The 25132-nt window shown below is 38.4% G+C and overlaps 1 protein-coding gene across 2 annotated transcripts; it reads left to right on the forward strand.

Annotated features, from left to right (window-relative positions):
* The first annotated feature begins 1519 nt into the window (after nucleotides 1–1519).
* Nucleotides 1520–18668, forward strand: ANAPC4 (anaphase promoting complex subunit 4). 2 transcript variants are annotated; one of them, XM_021554341.3, is made up of 28 exons: nucleotides 1520–1707; nucleotides 2285–2390; nucleotides 3269–3401; nucleotides 4612–4686; nucleotides 4811–4837; nucleotides 4941–4985; nucleotides 6493–6577; nucleotides 6940–7050; nucleotides 7624–7707; nucleotides 7962–8048; nucleotides 8727–8791; nucleotides 8885–8927; nucleotides 9034–9110; nucleotides 9537–9637; nucleotides 9725–9776; nucleotides 10074–10129; nucleotides 11294–11340; nucleotides 12218–12274; nucleotides 12435–12491; nucleotides 13034–13127; nucleotides 13799–13896; nucleotides 14397–14458; nucleotides 14550–14588; nucleotides 14673–14774; nucleotides 15382–15459; nucleotides 16147–16317; nucleotides 17474–17597; nucleotides 17941–18668. In XM_021554341.3, the coding sequence occupies exons 1-28, from the start codon at nucleotides 1600–1602 to the stop codon at nucleotides 18154–18156; spliced, it is 2400 nt and encodes a 799-aa protein (XP_021410016.1). In that variant the 5' UTR covers nucleotides 1520–1599; the 3' UTR covers nucleotides 18157–18668. The 2 variants fall into 2 exon arrangements, with proteins under 2 accessions (XP_021410016.1, XP_021410017.1); XM_021554342.3 differs by lacking the exons at nucleotides 1520–1707; nucleotides 2285–2390 and adding an exon at nucleotides 2399–2520.
* Nucleotides 18669–25132: the final 6464 nt, after the last annotated feature.

Raw genomic sequence — 25132 nt, forward strand, 5'->3', positions numbered from 1 at the left:
GTTCCTTTATCATCATTACTGATACCAAACAAAAAAAAAAAGCAACAAACAACTAAGTGAACTACCACAGCCCTTGTCATGTGTGTGTATAATGTGATAATGTTGTATTTAGGATTAGCTATTTGTCTAATTCGATGGGTGTTGGACGTTAAGGGTCTTAACTGCTGAGAGGTGAGATACTGCTCTGATTTTATGTTGGAGGACATGGGGCAAGGAAGAAAGTGAGGGTAGGTGATGGGAAGGCACGAGTTCTAGGAATTCAGTCTCTGTTGATTACAGTCGTCTCACAGGATGGCCAGTGATTTTTTAAAACGTTCTCTCCAAATGGAAAATGGGTTTACAAAAAAAAAATATTTAGTACTAAACAGTATGTCGTAAGTAAGCAGAGCGGGAAGAGCCTGACCAGCCTCCCCTGGCTCGGCGCTGCGGCGGCTCCGCTCCCGAGCCCCGCCCCGCTGCCGGGACAACCCGCACGGCTCCAAATCCCGCCCCGCTGCCGGGACAACCCGCACGGCTCCAAATCCCGCCCCGCTGCCGGGATAACCCGCACGGCTCCGAGCCCCGCCCCGCTGCCGGGATAACCCGCACGGCTCCCAAATCCCGCCCCGCTGCCGGGACAACCCGCACGGCTCCGAGCCCCGCCCCGCTGCCGGGACAACCCGCACGGCTCCCAAATCCCGCCCCGCTGCCGGGATAACCCGCACGGCTCCAAATCCCGCCCCGCTGCCGGGATAACCCGCACGGCTCCAAATCCCGCCCCGCTGCCGGGATAACCCGCACGGCTCCGAGCCCCGCCCCGCTGCCGGGACAACCCGCACGGCTCCGAGCCCCGCCCCGCTGCCGGGACAACCCGCACGGCTCCCAAATCCCGCCCCGCTGCCGGGATCTCCCGCACGGCTCCCAAATCCCGCCCCGCTGCCGGGATCTCCCGCACGGCTCCAAATCCCGCCCCGCTGCCGGGACAACCCGCACGGCTCCCAAATCCCGCCCCGCTGTCGGGACAACCCGCACGGCTCCGAGCCCCGCCCCGCTGCCGGGACAAACCGCACGGCTCCCAAATCCCGCCCCGCTGCCGGGACAACCCGCACGGCTCCAAATCCCGCCCCGCTGCCGGGATAACCCGCACGGCTCCAAATCCCGCCCCGCTGCCGGGATAACCCGCACGGCTCCGAGCCCCGCCCCGCTGCCGGGACAACCCGCACGGCTCCGAGCCCCGCCCCGCTGCCGGGACAACCCGCACGGCTCCCAAATCCCGCCCCGCTGCCGGGACAACCCGCACGGCTCCCAAATCCCGCCCCGCTGCCGGGATCTCCCGCACGGCTCCAAATCCCGCCCCGCTGCCGGGACAACCCGCACGGCTCCCAAATCCCGCCCCGCTGCCGGGACAACCCGCACGGCTCCGAGCCCCGCCCCGCTGCCGGGACAACCCGCACGGCTCCGAGCCCCGCCCCGCTGCCGGGATAACCCGCACGGCTCCGAGCCCCGCCCCGCTGCCGGGATAACCCGCACGGCTCCGAGCCCCGCCCCGCTCCTTGCCGCGGCGGGCAGCGCCGCCCCGGAAGCGGAGCAGGCCCGGCGGGCTCGGCGCAGCCCGCAGCCATGCCCGCCTTCAGGCAGGTGGGCGAGAAGCAGCTGCCGCAGGAGGTCGTGTTCATGGCCTGGTCCCCCAAAAGGGACCTGATCGCCCTGGCCAACCGAGCGGGGGAGGTGAGTGCGGCTGCTGGTGAGAGCTCGGGAGGAGCGGCGCTGCCCTCCCTGCAGGCCCGCATGCCTTTGCTGTTACTTGCAGCATGTTTCTCGTGAGTCTCGACAGGCATTTAAGGACAGCAATTTTTTAAGTCGAGCGTCTTACTGCTCCTTCATATTTTGCATTCTGATTTCCGAACAAATTCATATACGATGCGCTCGTTGTTTGTAGGATTTTAAATGCATGGATGGGCCTATTTAAATTAAATCTAATTTTAAGTACTTTTTCCCGTGGAACTGCAGTGTATGATCATGTAGGAAGACAAGACTTGTGCTTTCGGGCTGTCTGCTAGAGAGGTGGTGGGTAACCCCTGTTGGTTAGGAGCTTGTATCCTTATGCACCTTATTTCTCTCTTCTGCTATAAACTATGTGCTGCCCTCTAAAAGAATATAGGAGTGAATCATCTGCTAGAGGAGCAGGTGGTGTTTAAGACACAGGAGTTAAAAACGGGTAAAAAAGGTGCATCTTGAACTGATTTACTAACTTTATTAATGGGAGAATATGGTTTAAGTTTGTCTTCATGCATTCGTTTTATAGGTTTTACTTCATCGGCTTGCAAACTTTCAACGTGTTTGGAGTTTGCCTCCAAATGAAAATACAGGAAAAGAAGTGACTGCTCTTGCTTGGAGACCAGATGGCAAAAGTAATGTCAAGTATATGAGATGATATGGTGCAATAAAACCCCATGGGAACTCATGAATGATGATGCCTCTCATCTGTGAAGGAAATTTTCAAGTAAACTGTGTTTGAAGAAAAGGGTGGCTTAATTTTATGTAGGTTCATTCACAGCAATAGAGATATTAACACTGTTGAATGCAATTGCAAGAAAGATTTCAGATTTATATGCCAAATGTTGCTTTTCAGGGTATAGCAAAATTTCAACCTCCTAATTAAGCAGGATATTTTGTATGAACTACAAAGTTTATTGGGAGGGAAAGAAGCTGTTTGATCAGGATTGATTGAAAAGCTTAGCTTACTTAACATAGGCAAAACTTCATAGGCTAAAATTACTCTAATTATAGACCAGAGAAGAAAAACATAGCCTTTTCCTTATTAATAGAAATAATGTTGAAATTAGTAGCTTAATAAACTTATGCTAGAAATCAGTTAATTTTTGATTCACTAGAGGTGGGAGATGGGAACAATATTCTTCCATGACATATGTATAAAAACTACCTATATTGTTTTATGAAGGCATCTGAAGAGTTTAAGAAACTTCTTTTTAAGATGATTACCTGTGATTATAAGGAAGGAAATGGAGAAACTTCTGCCTGCAATTCTCTATTATGAGTGAAGAAAGTGATACAAAAGTTGCTCAGCTTCTAATTTGTGTTTTTTGTCCACCAAATCTTTCTGGTGGACAATGTTATACATAATATTGGACTCAAGTTTGCAAAATTGGAAGCCTCTACTTTATCAGAACTATTGTTAAAAGTGTTAGAAGCGTGTTCAGTTCTAGGTCAGTGTAAGATAGACATTTTGCTCATTGGTTATTTATACATTTTACTTGTCTTTCTCTAGTTTTGGCTTTTGGCCTTGCTGATACCAAGCGGATTATTCTGTGTGATGTAGAAAAGCCTGAAAGCTTGCACTCCTTCTCTGTGGAGTTATCTATCACATACATGCATTGGATGGAAGTAACTGAGGAAAGCAGGTGAGTCTGAAAAGTAAATCATGAGCTATGTAATGCCACCTTACTGTTAATTTTTATTCTTAATGTTACAAGCAGTTACATGAAATAATACAGTATTCCATACCTGAGGGTTTTTCTCACAACTTGACTAAATTTTCCTTTTTAGAATAGACACTTTTCATATGCTTATTTTTAGTGCTGACACCTTAGTCTTGTGGGTCTTTGGGTGATTTTGTGCATGATTTTGTGCTTCTCTTTCTTAAGAGCTGCTTAATCTAGTGTTAGCATGTACAGCCTGTCTTCTGATCCAGTTTGCTTCAATATCAATCAATTTATTAAACTAATTATAAGAATGTTATGTTCATCTCTTTTGTTAGTCAGAATAGGTATTATATTTAAATATTTATTCTGTGTTTTCAAGATTTTTATTTTGGTGTTTATGTCTTTTGTGTTTTGTCCTTGGTGTTACATCCAATTTCATTGGCAATCCTGTTCAGGAAGTCAGATTATCTCTAGTGACCATGAACTCTGTGTGATTGAACAAGTCTCAGCAGCACTTGTGTCCTGGAGGACATCATGGTCCCTATTTCTGTTGTCTTAAGGAAGCCTCTGATGTGCACCTTATGGCAGTGCAAGAACATGTTAAATAAAACACTTATTTAAAGGAGGCAGGTGGTGTAAGCTCCTGATTTGAGGATTTCCCCCCTCACCTGCCATAAGCATCAGATTTAAAATAGCAAGAAAATAGCTGTGCCTTTAACCACACTGACATTCTTCTTCTGGTGGGAATAGGCTTAGCTTTTTGTGGGGAATCTCAACCTTCTGATATATCCAAGATGTGGTATTAAGTATTGTGCTTTGATCTTCCTGTTACTGCAATGTATCTTTAGCTGTTTTGAGGTGTGGGTAGGTTGTACTGCAGGTTTGGAGAGAGTTTAAACAGAAAACCTCTGATAGTAATTGCTTTACAGGCAATGAAAAATTTGGTGACAAGCTTCTGAGCCAGCCAATACAAACTTTATTCACTGGAAATAAAAAAAGATTTTCAGTTCTTTTATTAATTTGATCACTTGATAAATTTTTAAAGGTCACATAAATTATTATCCTCTGATATTTGTAATTTTGATATACATAATGCATTGAATATATACTCTTAACTCTGGAACTGAAAAGAAAGTATTTTCTCATTTTTACAGCTTGGGTAATAAAGACGGTATTATGTCTTTTTCAGTGTTCTCACTTCCTTTTACAATGCTGAAGATGAATCAAACCTCCTTTTGCCTAAATTACCAGCACTACCAAAAAAGTAAGTATTACACTAGTAAGCTTGAGGAAGTACCATTTGTCATTTGTTGTTATTTTGGTTATTCATCTTTAATGCTCTACAGATGTCTGAGCATTGTTACTGAAAGTAATTATTTTGTTTTCAGTTACAGTACCACTGCAAAAATTTTCAGGTAAGGAACTGTCATATTATAACTCTCTATTTTTTTGTTTTATTTTGTTTTCTGATATTGAGACAAACTACGTAAGTCCTAATCGTGTGGTTTGTATTTTCAGTGAAGAAAAGTCAGATGAGATTATGAAGCTTCTGGGTGATGTCAGGTAAATTCTGTCTGTGGGTTGTTTGTTGAGTTTTTTTGTTTAGTTACATTTTTAAAGGTATAAAATAATGGATAATTGAGTTTACTGTTAAGTTATAATTTCTCTGAAACTTTAAAAACAATTATGAATATGGAATATTTTTTTATATACAAAGATAAAGTTCAAAGACTATATTAAAGTTTCCAGCAGGGTTTTCCCCTTATTTTAGAGGGTTTATAAGGCACTTTATCAGTAACTGCTGTTGGTGTCTTATCTTCTTAGCAGATATCTTGGGGTACATTTGAAGGCTGATTTATGTATTACGTAAACTGGTCTTGGAGACATTTGTGAATGCTTGTTCTATATGGAGAGTTCCTGGGGATTTGTATGAGTGTGACAAATCTAAACTTAAAAGTAGCTCTGAAACTGGCTGTATCAATGTTACTTTAAAATAAAGATCCGTTATTGGGAAACACATGAAGGGCAGCTGGTGGAAATGTAATTTAGCAGACTGGGACTGGCTTTATGCAGTGCCTTGTGCTGCTTTTTTTGAGGGGGGCACTTAATGTCTGTGCTTTGTTTTGTCCATTTGACTGTTCCTTACAGTCTCACTATGCAGAACCACCCTCCTTAATCCAAATCTGCATCTCTCTCTATCACCAGTTACTCCTTTTTAAAAATTGATAGCTCTTCTTACAGTAGGATTTTCTTGCTTGAGAGAGAGTGAAGTGTCTGTGGTGTAGTAGCTTTGGGAATTCTCTCTGCTCTCTTCATCCACTCAATTAATTGAACCTTAAGTTTTTAAGATACTGCTTTCCTAAGTTCTGTGTTGGCTTTAACAGAAATATTCTGCTTCAACATATATTTATTTAGACATGTAGCAGGCAGAAGTTGCAATTAATTTTCTTGTATTTGTAGGCTTTTTCCCAAGCCAGTGTAGCACATTGGTGTTAATAAGTGAGCAAAACATAGGCCTGTCCTGTTTCAGACTGCATTCTTTGAACTGGGTTTCTGTTTCTGATGTATTTCTTACTTCTGTGGCTGTTACTGCTGCTGCAAGCATTTCAAATGTTCATTGCCTTTGTGGTGCCAATTGTGCTGAGGAGTGCCACTGAGTGAGTGTGCCAAACTCATTCTGCATATAATCAGGGTAATTCAAAGTAGCTTTGTAATAATGCTTTGCAGCCTGCCATTGGTAAGGGGAAGATTGCTAGAAACTTGTTACTTTTAGTGGAAAAGGACTCTGTGACTAAACTGTGCTATTTTTTCCCTATTCTCTCAGTTTATGTAGTAATTGATACTCTTACTATAAATGTAAGAGGCAGGTTTTATCAGTAAAATCCAAGCTAATTTATTAGTTTGCTTTTAAATTTTTTGCCTCATGGAAGGTAACACAATGTTTCCTTTTGTGCAGTGATTCTTTGGAGGATCATTATTAAAGGGATGGAATTTAAGTACTAAGAATTATATCTGTGTGTGTTCAAATTTTTTTTAGTGTGCTTATCAACACATTCTTTTATTTTTATAGACTTAATGCTCTTGTCCTTGGTGGCAGCTCAGGATTTATTGAGATATATGCTTATGGAATGTTCAAGATTGCTACAGTAAATGGGGTATGTTTGGTTTCTTTCCATATTTTTTCTTCATAATATACCAAGCTGCAGCTGAATTGAGTGAAAATATACATTTGTTTACACATAAGTGAAACTGGGCTGCTGAATTTAAAGAAACTAATTGATAGAGTTGTTGGTTATTGATGGAAAGACCTTGTAACTGGTAAATTTCACTCTTGTTTCAAAATTCACTGTTATTACACCATAAAAACAGCAGGTTTGTTCCTGAGCAGTAGCTGAGAATTACTTTGTTTTTACATGGCATTGAACACAGTCATCTTTGTATGTCAGTGTGTTAGAGCAGTAAATATGTCTTAGAGGAAATGAAACGTCTTATTAATTTGTAATCTGGAATCCTTCAGGTGGCAGGTTCTTGTCGTGGACTATGTTTGTCTAGTGATTTGAAATCACTGTCAGTTATTACAGAGATTCAAAGCTCTTCAGACAGTGAAGCAGAGATAACATATTTTCAGGTAAGTAAACTAATGTAAAATCATTTTTTAAAAGTAAAACTGCTTTTAAAATTACGTTCTGGTAGCTTTATTGCTTTCCCATTATAATAAAAACTACCAGTTCCAACCATTCTGAAATTATGCCCTGTTTAACTTTTGAATTTATGATGTCAACATTTCATTTTCACTGATGAGACTGACAGTGGTAATCTAAGCCATTCTTTTAAAATACTACTTTTAGAATAATGTGAATTTATTCAATTACAGTTACAATTATTCAGATTTTCTCTATTCTGCACATAAAGGCATAACAATAATACTTTTGATTATCCCATCTTTCCAGAACAGTCATCCTTAAAGCTAATGCTGTTAGAGCTCCAAAATGTGGAACCTTTTCAAGGATTTTTATAGATGTATTAAAAATACTTATTGCTTCTTTGAATTAAATGTATTTTCCTTTTAAAATCAACAGTAAGGAGTTAAGAACAAAGAGATTTTCTGTGCCTTTTTTCAGTCTCTCTTTTAATTTCTGTAATCTATATATTGTTAAAAGACAATTCATCTGTTAACTGTTGCTTTTTTAATTTGTTATAGTTGGACACTAGTCTGTTGTCAAGTTACTTACCTGAGGTAACTCGAATGGCCCGGAAGTTTACTCACATTTCAACTCTGTTACAGGTACAGTTGTGCTACAACATCCTTTTAGTCTTGTGGTTCTGTAGGCTTTGACATTCTAATGCAAGTGAAGTAAATGTTTCCTAGTAGGAAGCTTGAGTTGGTTTTAAGTAAATGTAGAGCTCCAACTTGGAATTTGATAGTAAATTTTATATAACATCTACAGCGTATCTTCCCATTATATTAACATCCATTTTTTGAATGTGTTGTTGAAAGGGAGAAAGGAAATAATACTAATACCAGTTTCTGTATTGCAGTATATAAAGCTGTCATTGACATGCATGTGTGAAGCATGGGAAGAAATACTGATGCAGATGGACTCACGACTAACAAAGTTTGTACAGGTACTGTAGGATTAACCATCCTTTTGGAAAAACACATTTTGCAGTAGCTCTGTTGTTCTTGTTAGTCTATCATATATATTAATGTTTAAGCATGATGCCTCCAGATAAGAGTCTCTAAGTTCAAAGACAGCCTGGAATCTATTGTATGTCAAGTGCTCTGATGCTGAAGGTACCTGTGTACAATCAAGCATAATTGTATTGTGATACTTCTATGTATTCTGAATTTTTAAAAAAATCATACTTTTCAGCTTGCCCAGCTGTTGATCAGTTGCTTTCTGTTTAAGGCTGTGCTCTTTGTACTCAAGTCATTGATAAACTGATCACTGTAAACGTTCAGTAACAACAATTACAGCCTAGTTCAATAGAGGACGTGTAATTATCTGTGCTTAAGATGCTATTGGATTTGTTTAAATTTTATGTTCATTGACTGTGGCCAGAAGTTAATGAATCTTATAATTTATTTTTTTAAATAGATTCTTGGTGGCAAACTATTTAGAATTTTTATTGGGTAATGCAGTTAAAATAGGGAAATTTCAGTGATTTGAAAATTTTCACTGATTTCAGCATTCAAAGATATGGGTGGGTTAATTGAAGTACTTTATATGGAGTGTTTGTGAGATAATTGGTAGCATGGATTTAATCTCTTCACCAATCTATTTTAATCATTTTGACTAACAGGAAAAGAATACAACCACTTCTGTTCAGGATGAGTTTATGCAGCTGTTATTATGGGGCAAAGCAAGGTAGTTACTGTTGTTTTATCTGAGTATGCCTTTGCACTTGATGTTGAAGCACAAAATGAAATGCTTATTTGGTTCTCTCCCCACCTTCTTCAGTCTGGAACTTCAGGCATTACTAATGAACCAACTGACAGTAAAGGTATGTTAACATTTTTTAAACATACAAAACTAATCCATTTCAATATCTGTTAATCATTTTTATGTTAACAGATCATTATTATATGATCGTATTTCTTTGTCAACAGGGTTTAAAAAAACTTGGTCAGTCCATAGAGTCTTCCTATTCCAGTATACAAAAGTTGGTTATAAGTCATTTGCAGAGGTAAGTCACAGGATTTCTAATGAATTTTATATTAAATGTCATATTATAGGCTTTGATTAAAGAAAATACACTGTCTGGGTGGTGCTTTCTATGTAGCTGTGCTGGTATGGAGACTGTGATCACGGCAAAACATTTTACTTTTGCATAGTAGAGAACTAGTGAAGTATTTTGAACAATGTTCATTATATATCACCTGTAAATTGCTGCCTGGTGTGTTTTATAGGATCTATGTAAAATATTCACTAACTGTGTCATTGATACAATATCTGCCTTTTTATGAAGTGATACCTTGCCTCTTGTTCATGTCAGACTACCTTATAAAGCTTTGCACTTTGCACATTAAGTAAAAAAAAAGTAGCATGCAGCAGAACACTGAATTTCCAGAGTGTGAATAAAAAATTATGCTTCTTTCCTCTGCCTTCCTAGTGGCTCTGAGGCACTTTTATACCACTTGAGTGAATTGAAAGGAATGGCTTTATGGAAACAAAAATATGAATCGCTGGGATTAGATGCATCTGGAATTGATGGTACAGTAGTGTGTGTGCTACCTACCTGCTCTGATATCACTTTTGAAAACTTAATAATAATGGTTAACTTTTTTTTTTTTTTTACAGAGGCTATTACTGCTGTTGGTTCTTTTATCTTGAAGGCAAATGAGCTGCTTCAGTAAGTGTAAAGTCTGGAGAATTTAAAAAACATTCCTATTCAGTCTTGTATTGGAGGAGATTTATGGGCTGGGAATAGAGGAGGTTGGGAGAGCAAGACTCCTCTGTTGGTGCTGAGCTTTCATCTTGTCTCACTGCAGTTGGACTCATACCAGTAGAATATTCCTACTTGAAATGTTGCATTGGGCATTTTGAAAAAAACTGACAGTGCTTGCAGGCCTTTCTGTGGTAAAGACTTAAGCCTGGAGCAGCTTGTGACAGTCAGATTTTGTAATTTCTTTTCTTGTTTCTTGTTTAGAGTGATTGACAGTAGTATGAAAAACTTCAAGGCATTTTTTCGATGGCTCTATGTTGGTAAGATTGGTCACAGTAATCATCCAGTATCTGTTTTATATTGTAAGCATTGAAATGCAGGCAAGTAACTAGGCTAGCCTTAGTTTTAATCATCTATTTCTTTTTCTATCATAGAAAATTTTTGGACATGTAAAGTGATATAGTTTATGAGGCAAGAGTAATTATAATATTAAACACAGATAATAAATTCAGTAGTTCTTGATTAAATTTAGTATATATAGAGTGGGTATTGTATGTACTTGACCTGTAATATTGCTCCAGTCTGTTTTTTTGCTTCATGAGCAATTTGCTGGTCTTGATTTGGAGAAAAATAAAGGGCATTTTTTAGTCTACACCAGATTTGAAATATAGCCCGATTTTCTTTTACTCTGTTACTTGCTGTTTTCTCCTGTGAGAGCCTAGTTACTTTTAAGGTTCTGCTCAGATATCCACTGAATATCCACTTAATAGCCACCTTCAGTTGTGTCTGTGTAGCTGCAGAAAAAGTGTTAGAAGGAAGTGAAGCATGATTTATTTTAGTCTGCTTGTTTTTATTAAGTGTTTATGAATAAATTTATAACTTCTGTTTGATACTTTTAGAACTACTTTACAAAAACTAAGTGTTATTACCAGATATTGTAAAAGCACTAGATATGCAGTGTTACTTACTAGCGGAATATAATAGTTCTAATTTTAAAATTGCAGAACACAGAACTATCAAAGTTCTCTATCATGATGTTATGTTCACTGTTTGTTTAATTTCATACTAAACAGAGAACTTTATCCAAGCCTTGCAGATTTAAAACTAATCCTGTGCAATTCTCTTAAAACACATTTTTCTGAGCATGACAGTTTTCATGTATTTTATGTATCCATTTTAGTACTCTGAGTATGGACATGAACAAATTCTTATGAGCCCTTTCCATAATAATTTTGTTTCAGTCTCATACAGGGTAGAATGCAGTTGAGAAAGATTAAAGATAAAAATTCTTGAAGATTTGCAATGTAAGCTAGTGAGACTAGAGAGACTTAATTTCAGTCTCGATTTGTAATTCTTCATCCCAGGCTCTTTTGCTTCTAATGAATTAATCTTTTTTAACAGCAGTGTCTTATTACATACCTGTGAAAAATTAAGAATATTAGGAAAACAGTATAAATGCAATAAGAATATATCTTTTCTCTCAGCCATGTTGAGGATGTCAGAAGATCATGTGCTTCCAGAGCTGAACAAGGTAATAATAACATTTTCTGATAAATGGTGATATCCTCTATATTCTGCTCATCTTTAAAACAGAATTAAAGGTTTATTTTTGTTCCAGAACTTGAAGGGTAGTGTCTGTGTCATTTTTTGCGAAAGTTGGTGCCTGCACATTCACACTAGTATGCTGTCATGCATGAATTACTTTTTCTGTTTTCTTTGTTAACAGAGTTGTATTTAGTATGCTGGGTATGCAAGGCCTCTGTATAGCAGCTCGTTATGTGCTCTCAATGATGGAGTTAACCAGAGTGAGATTTTAATATCTTTATCAATGCCCTCGTAGAGGAGAGGGAATATATAATAATACAGTAACACCTGCATCAAATTTGCAGCCATCAACACACTGCCCTCCCTTGAGAGCAGATGTGCCTTCCAGAAGTAGACAGTCTGGAGGAACAGGTGGGGACCCCCTGCAGTTCATGAAGGACAAGATGCAAGGTTCTGTTGTGGGGTGGGTTAACCCCCTGTGAGTGCACTGCTGGAGCCCATGTGGCTGGGAAGATGTCAGCTCTGCTGAGATGATGTGGGAATCACTGGATGAGCCAGCAGTGGGCCCTGGCAAAAGTGGCAGGGATGACCAGGGCTGTAGTAATGACAGCGAGGTCAGGAGAAGTAGTTGTCCTTATTTAGCACTTGGTTGCATCTCCAGTTTAGGACCATCCTGGAAAAGACAAGAATAGTCTGGGATGAGTTCAGTAGAGCGCTCCCAAGTGGGTTGGAGGCTGGAACATTTGCCCTGTGAGCACAGGCTGAGGGAGCTGTGCTTGTACAGCCTATAGAACATCAGTTCTGTGCACACTGAAATGTGTTTCTTACCCTTTGCTTTTGTTGCTTTTTTTTTTTCCTTTTAGATGACTCAAAAAGATATCACATTTGTTGCCGATTTTCTTACTGAGCACTTCAATGAGGTTGGTGATACTGGTTTTCCAAGTACATGAACTGGCTGTACTTTTGCTGACAATAGCTGAGTCTGAAAAATATTAGTGTAAAATAATTAATCATATTTTTGTTCACTACTTCTCGTTATTTTTGTGTTTAAGTAATAGGTTTGTTTGCATTATTTTTTAGGCACCAGAACTTTACAATCGTAAAGGAAAATACTTCAATGTGGAGAGAGTTGGCCAGGTAAAGAACAAAGGAATAAATGCAAAAAGAATAAATGAGAAAATCCTTAGAGACATAAAGCTGTATCCATTTTCCTTGCCTGGCCTTTTTGCTCTCTGTTGCACATACCAGTGATGGTAAAATAGAGTAAATAGTTTCCCCTTATTATTAGGAAAATGAGGATTTGAAACCTTGTCGTTTCACTTTACACCTGCTGCATTTTTAGGAAAAGACAATATTTTGCAGCATTAGTAAAACTGTAAAAGCCAGTTTCAGTAAAACTGATATGTTTGTTAAACTATGGAATTAATCACTGCATTTCAAAACATTTGTGTTCAGACTTGATTTAAAAATCACTTTCTTAGGGAAATATCACCATGTGATCTTAAAGAATAATTGATTTTTCTTATTGTTTGTAGATGGGATGGCATATTTAGTTTTAAGACTATGACATGTTAATTTAACAAGAAATGTTTAATATATTCGCTAGGGGCAATAGTTAAGGTGAATTCTAATGTTCCCTATTCTTAAATTACTGTCTTAAAAATGTGTTTCTTTTCTAGTACTTGAAAGATGAAGATGATGACCTTGTATCACCACCTAATACAGAGGGGAACCAGTGGTTTAACTTTCTTAAAGATAGTACTCATCTTAAAGGTAAAGTGCTTTCATGAAAAAGAAGTGAATGCAAGATATATGCAGAATTTAACTAATGTAGAAGAGTCGTATTTTTTCATGCTTATGAGTTACTTCTGTAGTGTTACTCATTGGTCTTCATCTAAAAATAGAAAAAAAGAAATGGGCCTTATTATTTTGCACAGGGTTTATGTAGCTGCTTACCCAGTCAATTACTATTTTCTGGATATTGGGAGTTCCCCATCTTTTCTGTACCAGTCTCAGAAGTGTTGGCTTGCCAAGGAATCTCAGAAGAGGTCTATTTTAGGATATCTTAATTCCAGTTCAAGAAAGCAATAGTTATGCTTAGGTTGTACCTATGGAAGTGTCCTAACTTATTCTCTATCAGTGGAGTCTGAGACTATTTTGTTAATTAGTGGTGAAAAAGAAGTAAGAGACTATAATGAGCAGAGACTATAATGAGCAATTATTTTAGTTTAGCTTTAGAAACCAAAGACTATAAAATCTTGACAGCATAAGCTGCATATAATAGAATTTGCCACAGTTGCCTTTTTCTGCCTATTTAATTCAATAAAAAGGGGGGAAATGGTAGCATTTTTGTTTGGAAAATAGTCTTTATAAAATCTGGTAGATAATAATGGTGTAATATGTTTCTATAAACCATTTTTAAAATTAACTTTGTCTGTTTACAGAAAGCCCACTTCTGTTTCCCTACTATCCTGAGAAATCACTGCATTTTGTCAAAAGGCAAATGGAAGGGGTCATTGATCAGTGTATACAAAAGCCAGCTGTAAGTTCTGTTTTTACAAATGATAACTTTCTTTTAGGGATAGTGGCCAACTGAAGGTAGCAGTCATGCTCAGCAGGGCCTGAAGTTTTAATCTTTCCTTTTGAGTGCCTATAACTTGGGTAGAGTCCAATTTCACTATTGGGATGTCACAAGCCTTTGGCCAGGGAAAGCACAGTGAAAGATTTTTTTGTTTAACATATTCTGTTCACACGATTTTGGGTTCTGGTTTTAATGTTGATTGTGTCTGTATTCGCTGTGTACCAGATAACTGTGTTAGTTGGCAGTACATTAGTCTAATATGGAGAAACATGAAACAAATGTATGAAGTCATGGTAGTGTTTGCATTAGAGATGTTTATTCCAGGATAAATACTGGTGAAGTTTTCTTTCAGATGTACTCAGAGGTTGTTGTTAGGTTGGTTGGGGTTTTTTTTTTCTTAAAGACATGTATAATTATGAATAACTGCCTGTATTTTATGGCCTATTTTTTATATTTGTTAGGATGTAATTGGAAAGTCAGTGCATCAAGCAGTCTGCATGTCTCTCTACAAAGTTTCTCGAAGGTATTTCTTTACTAAAAGCAGCTAAAGAAATGTGCAACTAAAACTCAGGCATGAGTAGCATTTTATAAACTGTTTTGTCTTTCCTTTGCAGTGAAGATTCTACACCTCAGTTATTTAAATTGCCATTTCTGTAAGTATGCTGCTATTCTTGTTCCAGGTAGTTTACTAGTTACGAAAACTTGATCTAAATTTTCATTTTTCCCCCACATTGCAGGTGGAATGACAAAACATCTAGTTTACATTATGTTCTCTTCACCATGTTAGAAAATTCTATTTCTAAAATACACATTTTGAGGAGACATACTGATACTTCCAGGTAAGACAAAAAGAGGGAGGAAGTGGTGTGTGAGCTTTGCCAGTTACAATTTAAATATGTTTAATAAAAATAAGGAATGAGCACCATGAATACAATCTCTCTTGAATACTAGAGAAAATGAGGAGTTCATTATGAAGTGCAGCAGCAGTTTGTGTTGTATTAGACTCAGAACATCTAATCTCAAGACCCAGGATTGTTCTGGGATAAGGTAGAAATCAGACTCCATTAGATTGCAGCTAACAGAATTACTTAATTGTGCAAACTTACAAAAAAATTCAATGAATCCTCCTTCCAGTGTTGCTTTGTCTTACTGTAAATAGTATTCTTTGATTAATGTCTTGCCTTCTGTAATTTAATGATGGCTTTCTCTTCTCTACATAAGCCAGATGTAGTTTTCCATTTTGACTCCATTAGTCTTGTTTTTTTTGAGGAGCAGAAGAATTTATAAGATTCCCATCCACCAATTGCATAATTTTGGCATGTAGCCATGTATCGTGCTAAGCGTAGGCTTTTTCACCATCTTGTACCACAGTTGCCGTTAGAGATTTTTGATTCTCAGTGAAGAGAAAGGCTTTTGTCACTGAGACAATTAACTCTGTTGTTCTAGGTCTGTCAGTAATGGGATTCTTGCAGTAGAGTTTGGGAACTTCTTGAACAACAGTATAAATGAGAGTTCAGACACCAGGTCAGTATATATGATTTTTTTGCAGATTGCTGAATTAAAAATCATATTTCCTACTGGTTTTCTTGCATTGTTACCTTTGAAATTAACTCACCTGGGTGAATCTGGATGTAAGAAATAGTACAGGTGCATGAAGAAAAATCTTACTTTGCACTTCATCTCAAGGTCAAGTAAATTTTAATTTTGCAGTTGAAAACTGAAGATTTAACACATGTGCAAGAAACAAATCTAGCTGGAAACAGGTATTGTTTACCTCTGTGATGTTCTTTAAGTAAGATAAGACTTGGTATGCCTGAATGTGGCCATCTTATATGATAGACTAAACTCATCCTTTTCATGTACAGAAGCCAGATATGATTTGCCCTTAGTACCTTCAGCTGAATTTCTAAATTTTCTTAGGTATTATTTATTCATCTGAAATGTGAAAGTTGCTAATAAGGGCTTTTTGTGAGTTGCTTTTTTTTCCCCTTCATAATAATTTTTCCTGCATGATGCAGGAGTCTGCCAGATTATAGCTATCGTTCAGTCATAGCTGCACAACTGACCTCTTTTATTATTTTATTATTATTTACTATGAAACTCATTGTTAAGTACTGAATACTTTTAAACATGAGTGCTGGTCAACTTTAAAATATTATAGTTCTGCATTATTTTCTGGTACTTGATGCTTTCTAAATTATTTTCCTTTAGATGCTACAGTTGTTTGGATGCTCACTTCTACGATGATGAAACTGTAACTGTAGTTCTGAAAGAGAGTGTGCAACAAGAGGGGAAGGAGAGGGTCTTGGCCCAGCTGCCTTTATCTTCAGTATATGTGGATGAGGACCAAGACAGGAAATTCATTTTGGATTCTGTGGAAAGGTATTGAAAAACCTTGAGCAAATCTGAGAATGTAGAACTGAAAAGCAAATTAAGCAAATATTGTAATTGCGTACGGTTACTCGTGCTTTGCGCATGTATAAATATTTTAAAAACAAACTTTTTCTGCCAGGAGAGTAGGATGGGAGAGATGGAAGCTTCTTAAATAGTTTGTTTTGTGGTTTTTGGCGGGTTGGTTTTGGGTTTTTTGATACTAATACTACTTCTGTACTTGTCTGCCGTGAAATGGAAGGATCAGTTGAAGACATCTTGTAGAATCAGAAATCTTCGTTAGAAGGTGCTAACTTTGCTAGTCAGAATACTTCAGTGTAGGATGTTTTCAGCATATGTGCTCATATACCTCTGCCTGGTAATAAGAATACACAGGTATTTCTTGATCTTTCCCTGGTAGCCACCCTTACAAATATTGTCAGCTTAACCTTAAAACATCAGAACTGGTACTGCTGCTTCCATCAGCATTGGTAGAGGAGAGCATTAGGTGAAAATGAACACACACGCAAAGACCAATGTAGTTCAATCAGTGAATCCAATTCTTTAGTTGCTGTATGTTCCTTCCTTTTACTTTTCTCTCATTCTTCTCTAGTGGTTTGCTTGTAATGCATTTTTATTTCAAGATAAAGAGCCACACTGAACTGTAAATTAACTTTTTATGCCGCAAAGATATTGTGCATTGAAGAATGAACAGAAAATATTAAGAGTAAATTCAAACTAATCTTAGCTGCTGTAATAGGTAGGGAGTGTCTTCTTCATACAATCCCTGTGAGTGGGGTAGTGATGCATCTTTGAAAGGTCATGGAGGCCAAACTTCTGTGTTAGTGGGGGTACTCCAGGACTGTGTTTGGAAACTGCTCTGTTCAGAGGAGAGGTTTGAAAAAAGCCACCCACATCCTGCTATAGGTGTTTCTGGTGGGAAGATCAGACTTTGCAAGTCCCTTCTCACCTGCTCTAATGTTTTTAACTCGGTTGGAATGTGCTGTGTCTCTACAGTTGAAACTCCTCCTCTAGAGTATCATAGCAGCATTATGATGGTTTCATAGGCTTATTTTCTTGTTGCATATGGTGAGATTGGAGGCTTTTTCTTAGAACTGCAGTTGTTTCTTGTGAACCAGCTTTGTGATTTTTTTCTTGCTGTGTGCAGGCTGGATGAGCGAAGCGGTGAGATACCCACACGTACTGTCTTCTTGGAGAGTCAGTGGAGAGTGCTGGAGAACATGAAAGCTCAGTATGTTTCTGTAAATGGCGTTAGAAAAGTTTCTTGTGTGGTAAGTGCAGTATCTCTGAAAAAGCTTGTCTGTTAAAGGAAGTGTGCTGTCTGAAGTGGTAACCTAAAAGTTAGCTTTTTTTTTTAAACAAATTATTTTCTCATAATCTGCTGTTAGTGTGTCAAAATACAGTCATACCTGTCTAATAGCACAGGATGGAAAAACTTCTGATTGAAGGTAATCAATCTGCTTGCTTTACTTCTCAGCCTGTAGAGCAATAAAAAAGTTGAAACGCCCATTTCCAAGATGAAGGTTATTTTCAAAGCTATTGGCTGACAATTAAAATGCTGTTGGTGTTTTTACTTATTTGGTCATTAACAGGGACTTCTTACTGTCTATACAGCTAAGTTCAAACCTCCGCCACATCAGGGTGTTTGAGATGGATGTAGAGGATGATGGGGAAGTTGAGGAAGAAGAGGAAGAAGAAACAACTCAGATTGCAGCTGGGGAACCTGATGAGCCAAATCAGCCTGCAGATGGCCAGGACGATGTGTGTGATGCATCTGCTGAAGAACTGCCTGATGAAACTGAAGAGCATGAGACAAGTCTGGATCCTTGAAATAGGCTTTGGTAATAGTAAAGGGACAGGACCCTAATACGTTTTTAATGGCACAAAGAAATTGTGTACTGAAAAATGAGCAGAAAATACTAAAAGCAAGTTCAAACTCATCCAGGCTGCTACAGTAAGCAGGGATGTTATCAGCACAGTCCCTGGGACTGGGAGTGATGTGCAGTAATACATTTGAAAGGTCATCTAACTAGTTAAAAAGTAATCTGACTTCAGTCTGCTGAGGTGATGGATCCCATGCCTCCTCAAGCAGCTGAATCAAGTTGGAATTCTGTATTGCGTCCCAGTTGAGATTGTGTTCTAGAGTACCTTCATTGACTCTTTTCTGTCTGGCACATGGTTTGGTACCAGCTAATGCCTTGAAAGCTTTTCTATTTGCCATCTTCACCATTTTTAATAGGTGAAGAGGAAAAGAAATACCAGCTGAAGTTTTTGTAGCTAGTCTGTTCAGTCCTGAATACTGTTATAAAGATAAAATAAAGTCGTATATAAAACCAACAAAACTTGGGGCCTAATTCTTTGCTTCTCAGACTTTGTGTTCCAGCAATGGATATGAAAGTTTCCTGTAGAACCACACCATAATAATGCAAATCAGTGTAGGGCTAGTTACACAACAAAATTTAGCAACTGTTAATGAAATGCATAGTTTTAAAAGCTCTTTGGATAACATCTGTCCTTGGTAGCCTAGCATTTCAATCTATGCAGTTCTTTAGTCCTTAGTGCAATGTGTGTGTGCAGTGCATGATTTGTTGAATGTTTGCATGTCTCAGCCTGCCTAGTTTCTGTGAATTTGTTCCTGAATGCCTGTCTTCTCAATCTGGAATTTTTTGTAATGAAAAATTTCAGCAGAGAGTGGATTTTTAAATTCTGATTTAGCATTGGAGGTTGTGCATAACCCTCAGCATAATCATGTTACTTGCAATTTATATATATCTGTAGGCATGATGTAGTGCTAAGCAGCAGAAACTAGAAAAAGCATTTAGAAATCTAAAATATTTTCTTCCCTACTAGCTGTCATTCTTAACTGACTTAAAACTCAGCTCTTTGAATGAACAACGCTGCTTAATGCATGATCTTCCTTCAAAGCAGTGAGTGTACCTTGTATTTGGGAAGAGGACTAAGTTTCCATTCTGTGCTTTAAAAATAAATCTTTTGAAATTGCTATTTGGCATTGCAAAATTTGAATACTAAACTTATGCTCCTATTTTGAAATATGCCATATTTATGTTATTTTTTTTAAGTGGACTTCTGAAGGTTTTGTTCTCTTTGGGGGAGACCCTGGTAAAACAAGCTTTCGATTTTGAAAGAGATAAAGTTTTTCCATTTCCTAGCAACCTCCTTGAAAGCCGCTTGCTGTTCATCATTCTCATCCAACAGGTGGTCATGTTTCAAGGCACAGTGAAGCTGCAGGACAGGAGGGGCAGAAATGCCCATCCAAAAGTGCCGTGATTTTCTGTGTAGAGCAGGTGACCCTTATTAAAAAATTGCTGTTGCAACAGAGCCCACTCAGCTTAAACTTGGCCTTGTGTCGGAGCTAGATGATCCTTAAAGTCCTTTCCAACCCAGACCATTCGATGATTCTATGATTCTGGAAGACTTTAAAATACCAGTCCAGGCTTTAGGGTCATGCTGATTTATCTGTGGTCTCTATTAAGGATTTTTATGCTTAATATAAATTGAGGGGTCTGATGACTTGATTAAGAGCAAGCCCACTGAGAGTGGGTTTGGCTTGAAATTGCAAACCAGAAAGAAATCGTGACAGAAATTGCAGCCAGAAGAGAATGAAGAGTACATTCTGTCCCCACTTTCCTGTCTCTCCAGTGTATTTTATCTTTTTAGATTACTGGTATTTCCTTGACCTGAACCTTGATTGCTCAGTACTGAATGAAGGAGCAGCCTTATCTGTCATGGTTGAGATATTGACATTTGATTGGCACAATCTCAGCTCTAGCCAAAGTCCTGTGCCACCCTGCCCTTAACCCAGCAAAACCAATTGGGGTTAGCCTTTGGTTCTAAAGTCCTGGTTGAAGGAGTTCCCTCAGGATGGGAGACTGCTTTCCTCCTTTCCTTCCCCCCAGCTTAATACTGAGCTACTAGTAAAAGCAGCTTGGAAGATGTCAGTAAACCTGCTCATCTGATTCATTTCATAGCATTGACAGGAGAAATATGCATGTCTTTGCCCTCAAAGACGAGTGGTAAAATAAAGGAAAATGTTTACAATTTGTTGAAATTAAGTGTACCAGCACAAGTGCCAATTACATACTTTGCAGAACAAATCCAGCAGGAACTTGTAATTGGAAAGACTGTCTCTTAAAGTGAAACTTTGCCAAAATCTCATAGCCATGTTGGAATTCAGTTGCCTAAAAGAGAACCAGTGCAGAGCTTCAAAGCAAGTGTATCCCTGCTAATTATATGTGCAGGGAGGAGAGGGTGTCCCAGAAAAAGTAAGTAAAATTTACACTTTCCATTTACCCTCAGTGTTTGTTGACTATGTTTTTCTTTTCCTATGTCACAACTAGAGACTTTTAGATTCAAGGTCTTGTAATAGACCCAAACTTTCAGTTTCTCAGCTTGCATTAGAGATTGCATTACTTTTTTTCCCATAATGGTCTCTCAGATGTGCTAGTGTGTGTACTCATGGCAACAGTACATGCAGGACAGCTGTTGCTGTGTTGAGTTTGTAGTCTGAGCTGAATCTTTACCTAGACTGCGATTGTCCATTCTTTGGTGAGCCACTTTCAGAAAAACACCAGTGGCACTAATTCAGTTTGTTGTGGCTGCCTCCCCTTTCTGCTGTGCAAAGTATATACAGGGAGTATTGCAGAAGGGAAGAATGGTTCTGAGTGCAAACAGATCTGGCTGCAAGTGACATTGCTGGCTTGCCAAGTCATATTTAAGTTGGGCAAGGTGACGTCTGTTTTAATTGAACAGCATCCTTCAATGTTTCTCCTGTTCATCTGTTCTGGTTCATGGGTGGGACTTTGCTGTGTCTGGGGGTGAGGAGCTGTGCTCTGCCCTGCAGCTCCAAAGCTGTGCTGGTGACAGGCTGAACTCACAAGGGAACTCCTATATCCTCAGACTATTTCTGAGTGTAGTATTTTGTTCAAGTGAAAAGCTGCAGGTGACTTAGTGAAAAAAGTAGCCCACCTCTTCACATCTGCTAATACTTTTAGCAGAAATCTGTCTCCAGTGTTCCCAATTCTCTCTCAGTGGGATCCTTCAACAACATGAGATTGGAGTGGACTCTGTGCACAATTTGTGGCTTGGAGAGGTAACCAAAGTTTGTATTAAAGTGACAATATTTTGAAACAAGCTATTGAGTTCACATCAGAGAAACATTTAAGGTTTTTTCTTGCTTCCCTTCCAAAGGACTCCAAGAAAAGTATGTAAATGCAGACCAAATCTGCTTGGCTTCTGCAAAATCAGCACTTGATGGGTGTTCAGCAAGATACCAGTCAAGAAAATATTTTTTCTTACATTTTGATGTCATGTTGTTTTGAATATCTTAGGATTCTTGCAGTACAGAATGACAGACTCATGGAGTGGTTGGACCTCAAAGATCATCTAGTTCCAGCCCCCTGCCATGGGCAAGGACACATCCCCACTAGACCAGAGCAACTTAATTTTATGGAGCTTTTCTGTGAAGGTTGGAAGGGAGAAGACTGGGAGGGGTATTTTTAGTGTGTAATTTGTTGTTTACTGGTTTGGTTTCTTATTTTAAATCCAAGTGACTTTTTATTGGCCATTATAGTTTTATTTGTGATCTAGTTTTATCGATTTATAACATACGTGTTTTATCAGGTAGTTTTGTGGCTTCATTTTCAAATTTACTATAAGGGAGCTGATAGCTTTAACAACCCTTAAAAGATATTTTAAGGGGGGGAATTTCACAGCAAAATGCTGTGATCTCATAAATCTAGTATGACTGGACTGAGGGAACAAGAGACTTCTAGGTGCTATGCAGAACACAACTGGTGTTTTAAGGGGATAGCATTTTTCCCTGGGTCCTCACTGAAAACTCCTCACTTTGGTTTGGCAACTACATTATTTTTCCAAGCCCTTCATTATTTCCTTCTTTTTTTTTGTTGCCATCTCTTCTGGAATGAATTTTCTTACTGTTATTTAGCTGATTTGTTGTAAAGTCAGTATTGCTTATATCACTTTCTATCCAGCATAAGCTGCTCCAGGTATCTTTGCTCACCAAAACCTGTTTCCTTTTCTCTAAAAGTAGTAATAAGCAATTGCTCAATTTAGAGTCTCAAGAAGGTGCCAGACTAGGCAGTAAAGCTTCAACGCAGTATCCTGTCACTAAGATGTCAGCACTGGGAAGTGATACCTGTTGAAGTGGTTTCCTGAAGCTCTTATCTTTAATGAGTGTTTTCTCTTACCAATCTCTTTGAGTTACTAGCCTTGTGTAGCACTTCAACAACATTGGAAAATCCCATCACTCTGCAACAGGATAAGGTCAAAAAGTATGATTGTAAGTTTTGCAGGATGAGAAACAACTGGCAGGACATGGCTCCTGCCACGCATTACCCTCCTTGCCTTTTATTCTTCCAAGTGCTGATGTAATATAGCAGATTTTCTACAGTGAAAGTCTGCTTCTCAAACCAGCCTTTAATATGAGGTGGGAATTTGCCTTCTCTAACATCCTGGGAACTTGCTCATAGGAAAACAGCCGGGGTGTAAATCCTTTACTGGTTTCTGAAGTCAGAGTGCTGGATTGCTGTTGTCTATCAAATCTTTGGAGACTGCTTCCACTGTATAGATCTTAATATTATTTAGTCCTATGTCAAACTTCATAGTTATTTACAGCAGTCATAGCATCACAGGACAGTTTAGGTTGGAAGGGACCTTAAAGATCATCTAATCATAAGCAAGGACACCTTCCACTAGACCGGGCTGCTCAGAGCTCCATTCAACCTGGCCTTGAACTCTGCCAGGGATGGGGCATCTACAGCTTTTCTGGGCAATCTGTGCCAGTGCCTCACAACCCTCACAGTAAAGAACTTAGTCATATTTCCAAGTACCACACATCACAATTGTTAATGTGCTACATGATGGACTGTGATTTTTTTTTTGTTTGTTTGTTTTTCATTCAAATTCTCAGACTCCTATATTTAAAAGCCCATGGAAATGTGGGGCTGATTCAAGGTGCTGTAGCTTCATGGTAGCCAGAGGTCTCTTTTGAGATGTGAGGGAATATATTACTTGTAGGTAGCCAGCAAAAATTTCAGGCTGTGACTTGTGACAAACTCATGCAGATGGTTTGTAAGCTGCATGGGTAACACTCTTCTTTCAACTTTGTTCACTAATGCTTTAGAAAATTGAGAAAACATCATGACAAAACTAACTATACAGTATTTTTTTAATGTAATAGGTTCCTTAGTTAGCTTAAACTTTTGGCTACAGGCAAAACTCAGTTCTGTTTTTTTCCTGCATACTACATATTCATGTTCTCCAGTTTTAACCCATGTAATAGTAAGGCTATATTTATATAATTGTATCACTGACAAAGCTCTTAATCTGATGTTTAATTTTAAATCCTTGCAGTTTACAATAGATGATTTTGAAAGAGCTGGTTGTTTATGTGACCAAAACTGCATTTTTATTTTCAAAGAACATCCTATTAGATCAGAATTGTGGTTTACTTTAGGTGTAATAATTTACAGGATCATGTTTTCTCAGTTTATGGAAGTGTTTTCAATAAAATGGGAAATATTTGATAGTGACAGACTAAGCAGTGGGGGACAAAAAGGCATTTTCATTCTAGTAGGCTTTCCAAATATTATTTTAAAATATTTTTCCAGTGTTCAGAAGTTCTCTAAAAATAGTTTTGTTTTTCTGAAGCAAGAAATAATTTGGAAGCTTTGAGAAGAATAGATAAGTGAGAACATCCCTGAGAAATGGAATTGGGTACAGTCTATCTTCCTACACGTATGTTATCTACATTACAGTAAAAGAGTTTTTGTTCCAAATGTTGCCATCCTCCCAGTGTCTTTCATTTCTCCTTGTGATTCCTGATTATGGGATCACTTTTAGACATTTACTGAAGTAAAAATGTAAGGGAGGCACTATTTTTGTTACACATTGCTGGAAGTTGCTTCATTGTTTGGATGGAATTTACCTAAAATTTCTCAGTCATGTAAACATTTGGACAAATATTTATAGTTTCAAATAACTCAGAATCATTTAGCTAATAGAAGAAGAACTTCTTACCAGAAAAGGTTGATTCTTTCCCAGAAGCTTGCGGCAAGGAATGTTACAGATTCCTGAAACACACATTTGAGTTGCATGATCATCACTTGTGCTGCAGAGGCCTTATGGAGCCTGGAATGAGTAAATTAAGTCTTTTTTGTCTGGGTTTCCAAACTTTGGATTATAAGTTTTTTTAGTTTCAAGAGGAGTAGTAAATGCACATTTCTCTCATTATGTATCCATTAATTTGAAGTTCTCATTTTTTCATTAAGTATAAACTACAGACCATCACAAAGACAAGATAAATAGAAAAAACCCTGTTTTTCTGATCAAGGAATTTCTGTTTGACTTGATATTTTGATAGGGAAGGGAAGAAAAAAGAAACGTGTATGTATCAAATATGTACTAAGTTTTCACTTCTGTTGAAAAACAAACCCCAGTCTTGTTACTTGGGGAAAAGAATGTACTGAAATAGTTTTTGCTTTTCCTTTAGCTAACAAAGTATTTATCTGTATTGTCTGTATGTAACCAAACATGTGTCAGACAAAGGATCAGACACAAAATAACCTACCACTTTCTGTTTTCTAGATATTCCCATAATTTTTAACAGTGAAGTGTTTTTCAGAGCAGACGTTTTCTGAGTGCCCTTGATGAAGGGGAAATACTTGACTAAGAGGTTGTTTCTCTTAGCGTGGGTGGGATGTAAGAAAGTTCACATTTGGGAGTGGATAAAAGATCCAGAAGGGCCAGTCATCAGTAATTTGGGCAG

This window comes from Lonchura striata, chromosome 4, assembly GCF_046129695.1.
Source record: "Lonchura striata isolate bLonStr1 chromosome 4, bLonStr1.mat, whole genome shotgun sequence".
NCBI classification, from domain to species: domain Eukaryota; kingdom Metazoa; phylum Chordata; class Aves; order Passeriformes; family Estrildidae; genus Lonchura; species Lonchura striata.

Bases quoted from the DNA above. Each gene is read 5' to 3' on its own strand.
- ANAPC4 (XM_021554341.3), top strand. From the start codon at position 1,600: ATGCCCGCCTTCAGGCAGGTGGGCGAGAAGCAGCTGCCGCAGGAGGTC. The intron at 7,051-7,623 runs GTAAGTAAACTA...AATTTGTTATAG, and splicing joins CAGAGATAACATATTTTCAG to TTGGACACTAGTCTGTTGTC. The intron at 8,928-9,033 runs GTATGTTAACAT...CTTTGTCAACAG, and splicing joins TGAACCAACTGACAGTAAAG to GGTTTAAAAAAACTTGGTCA.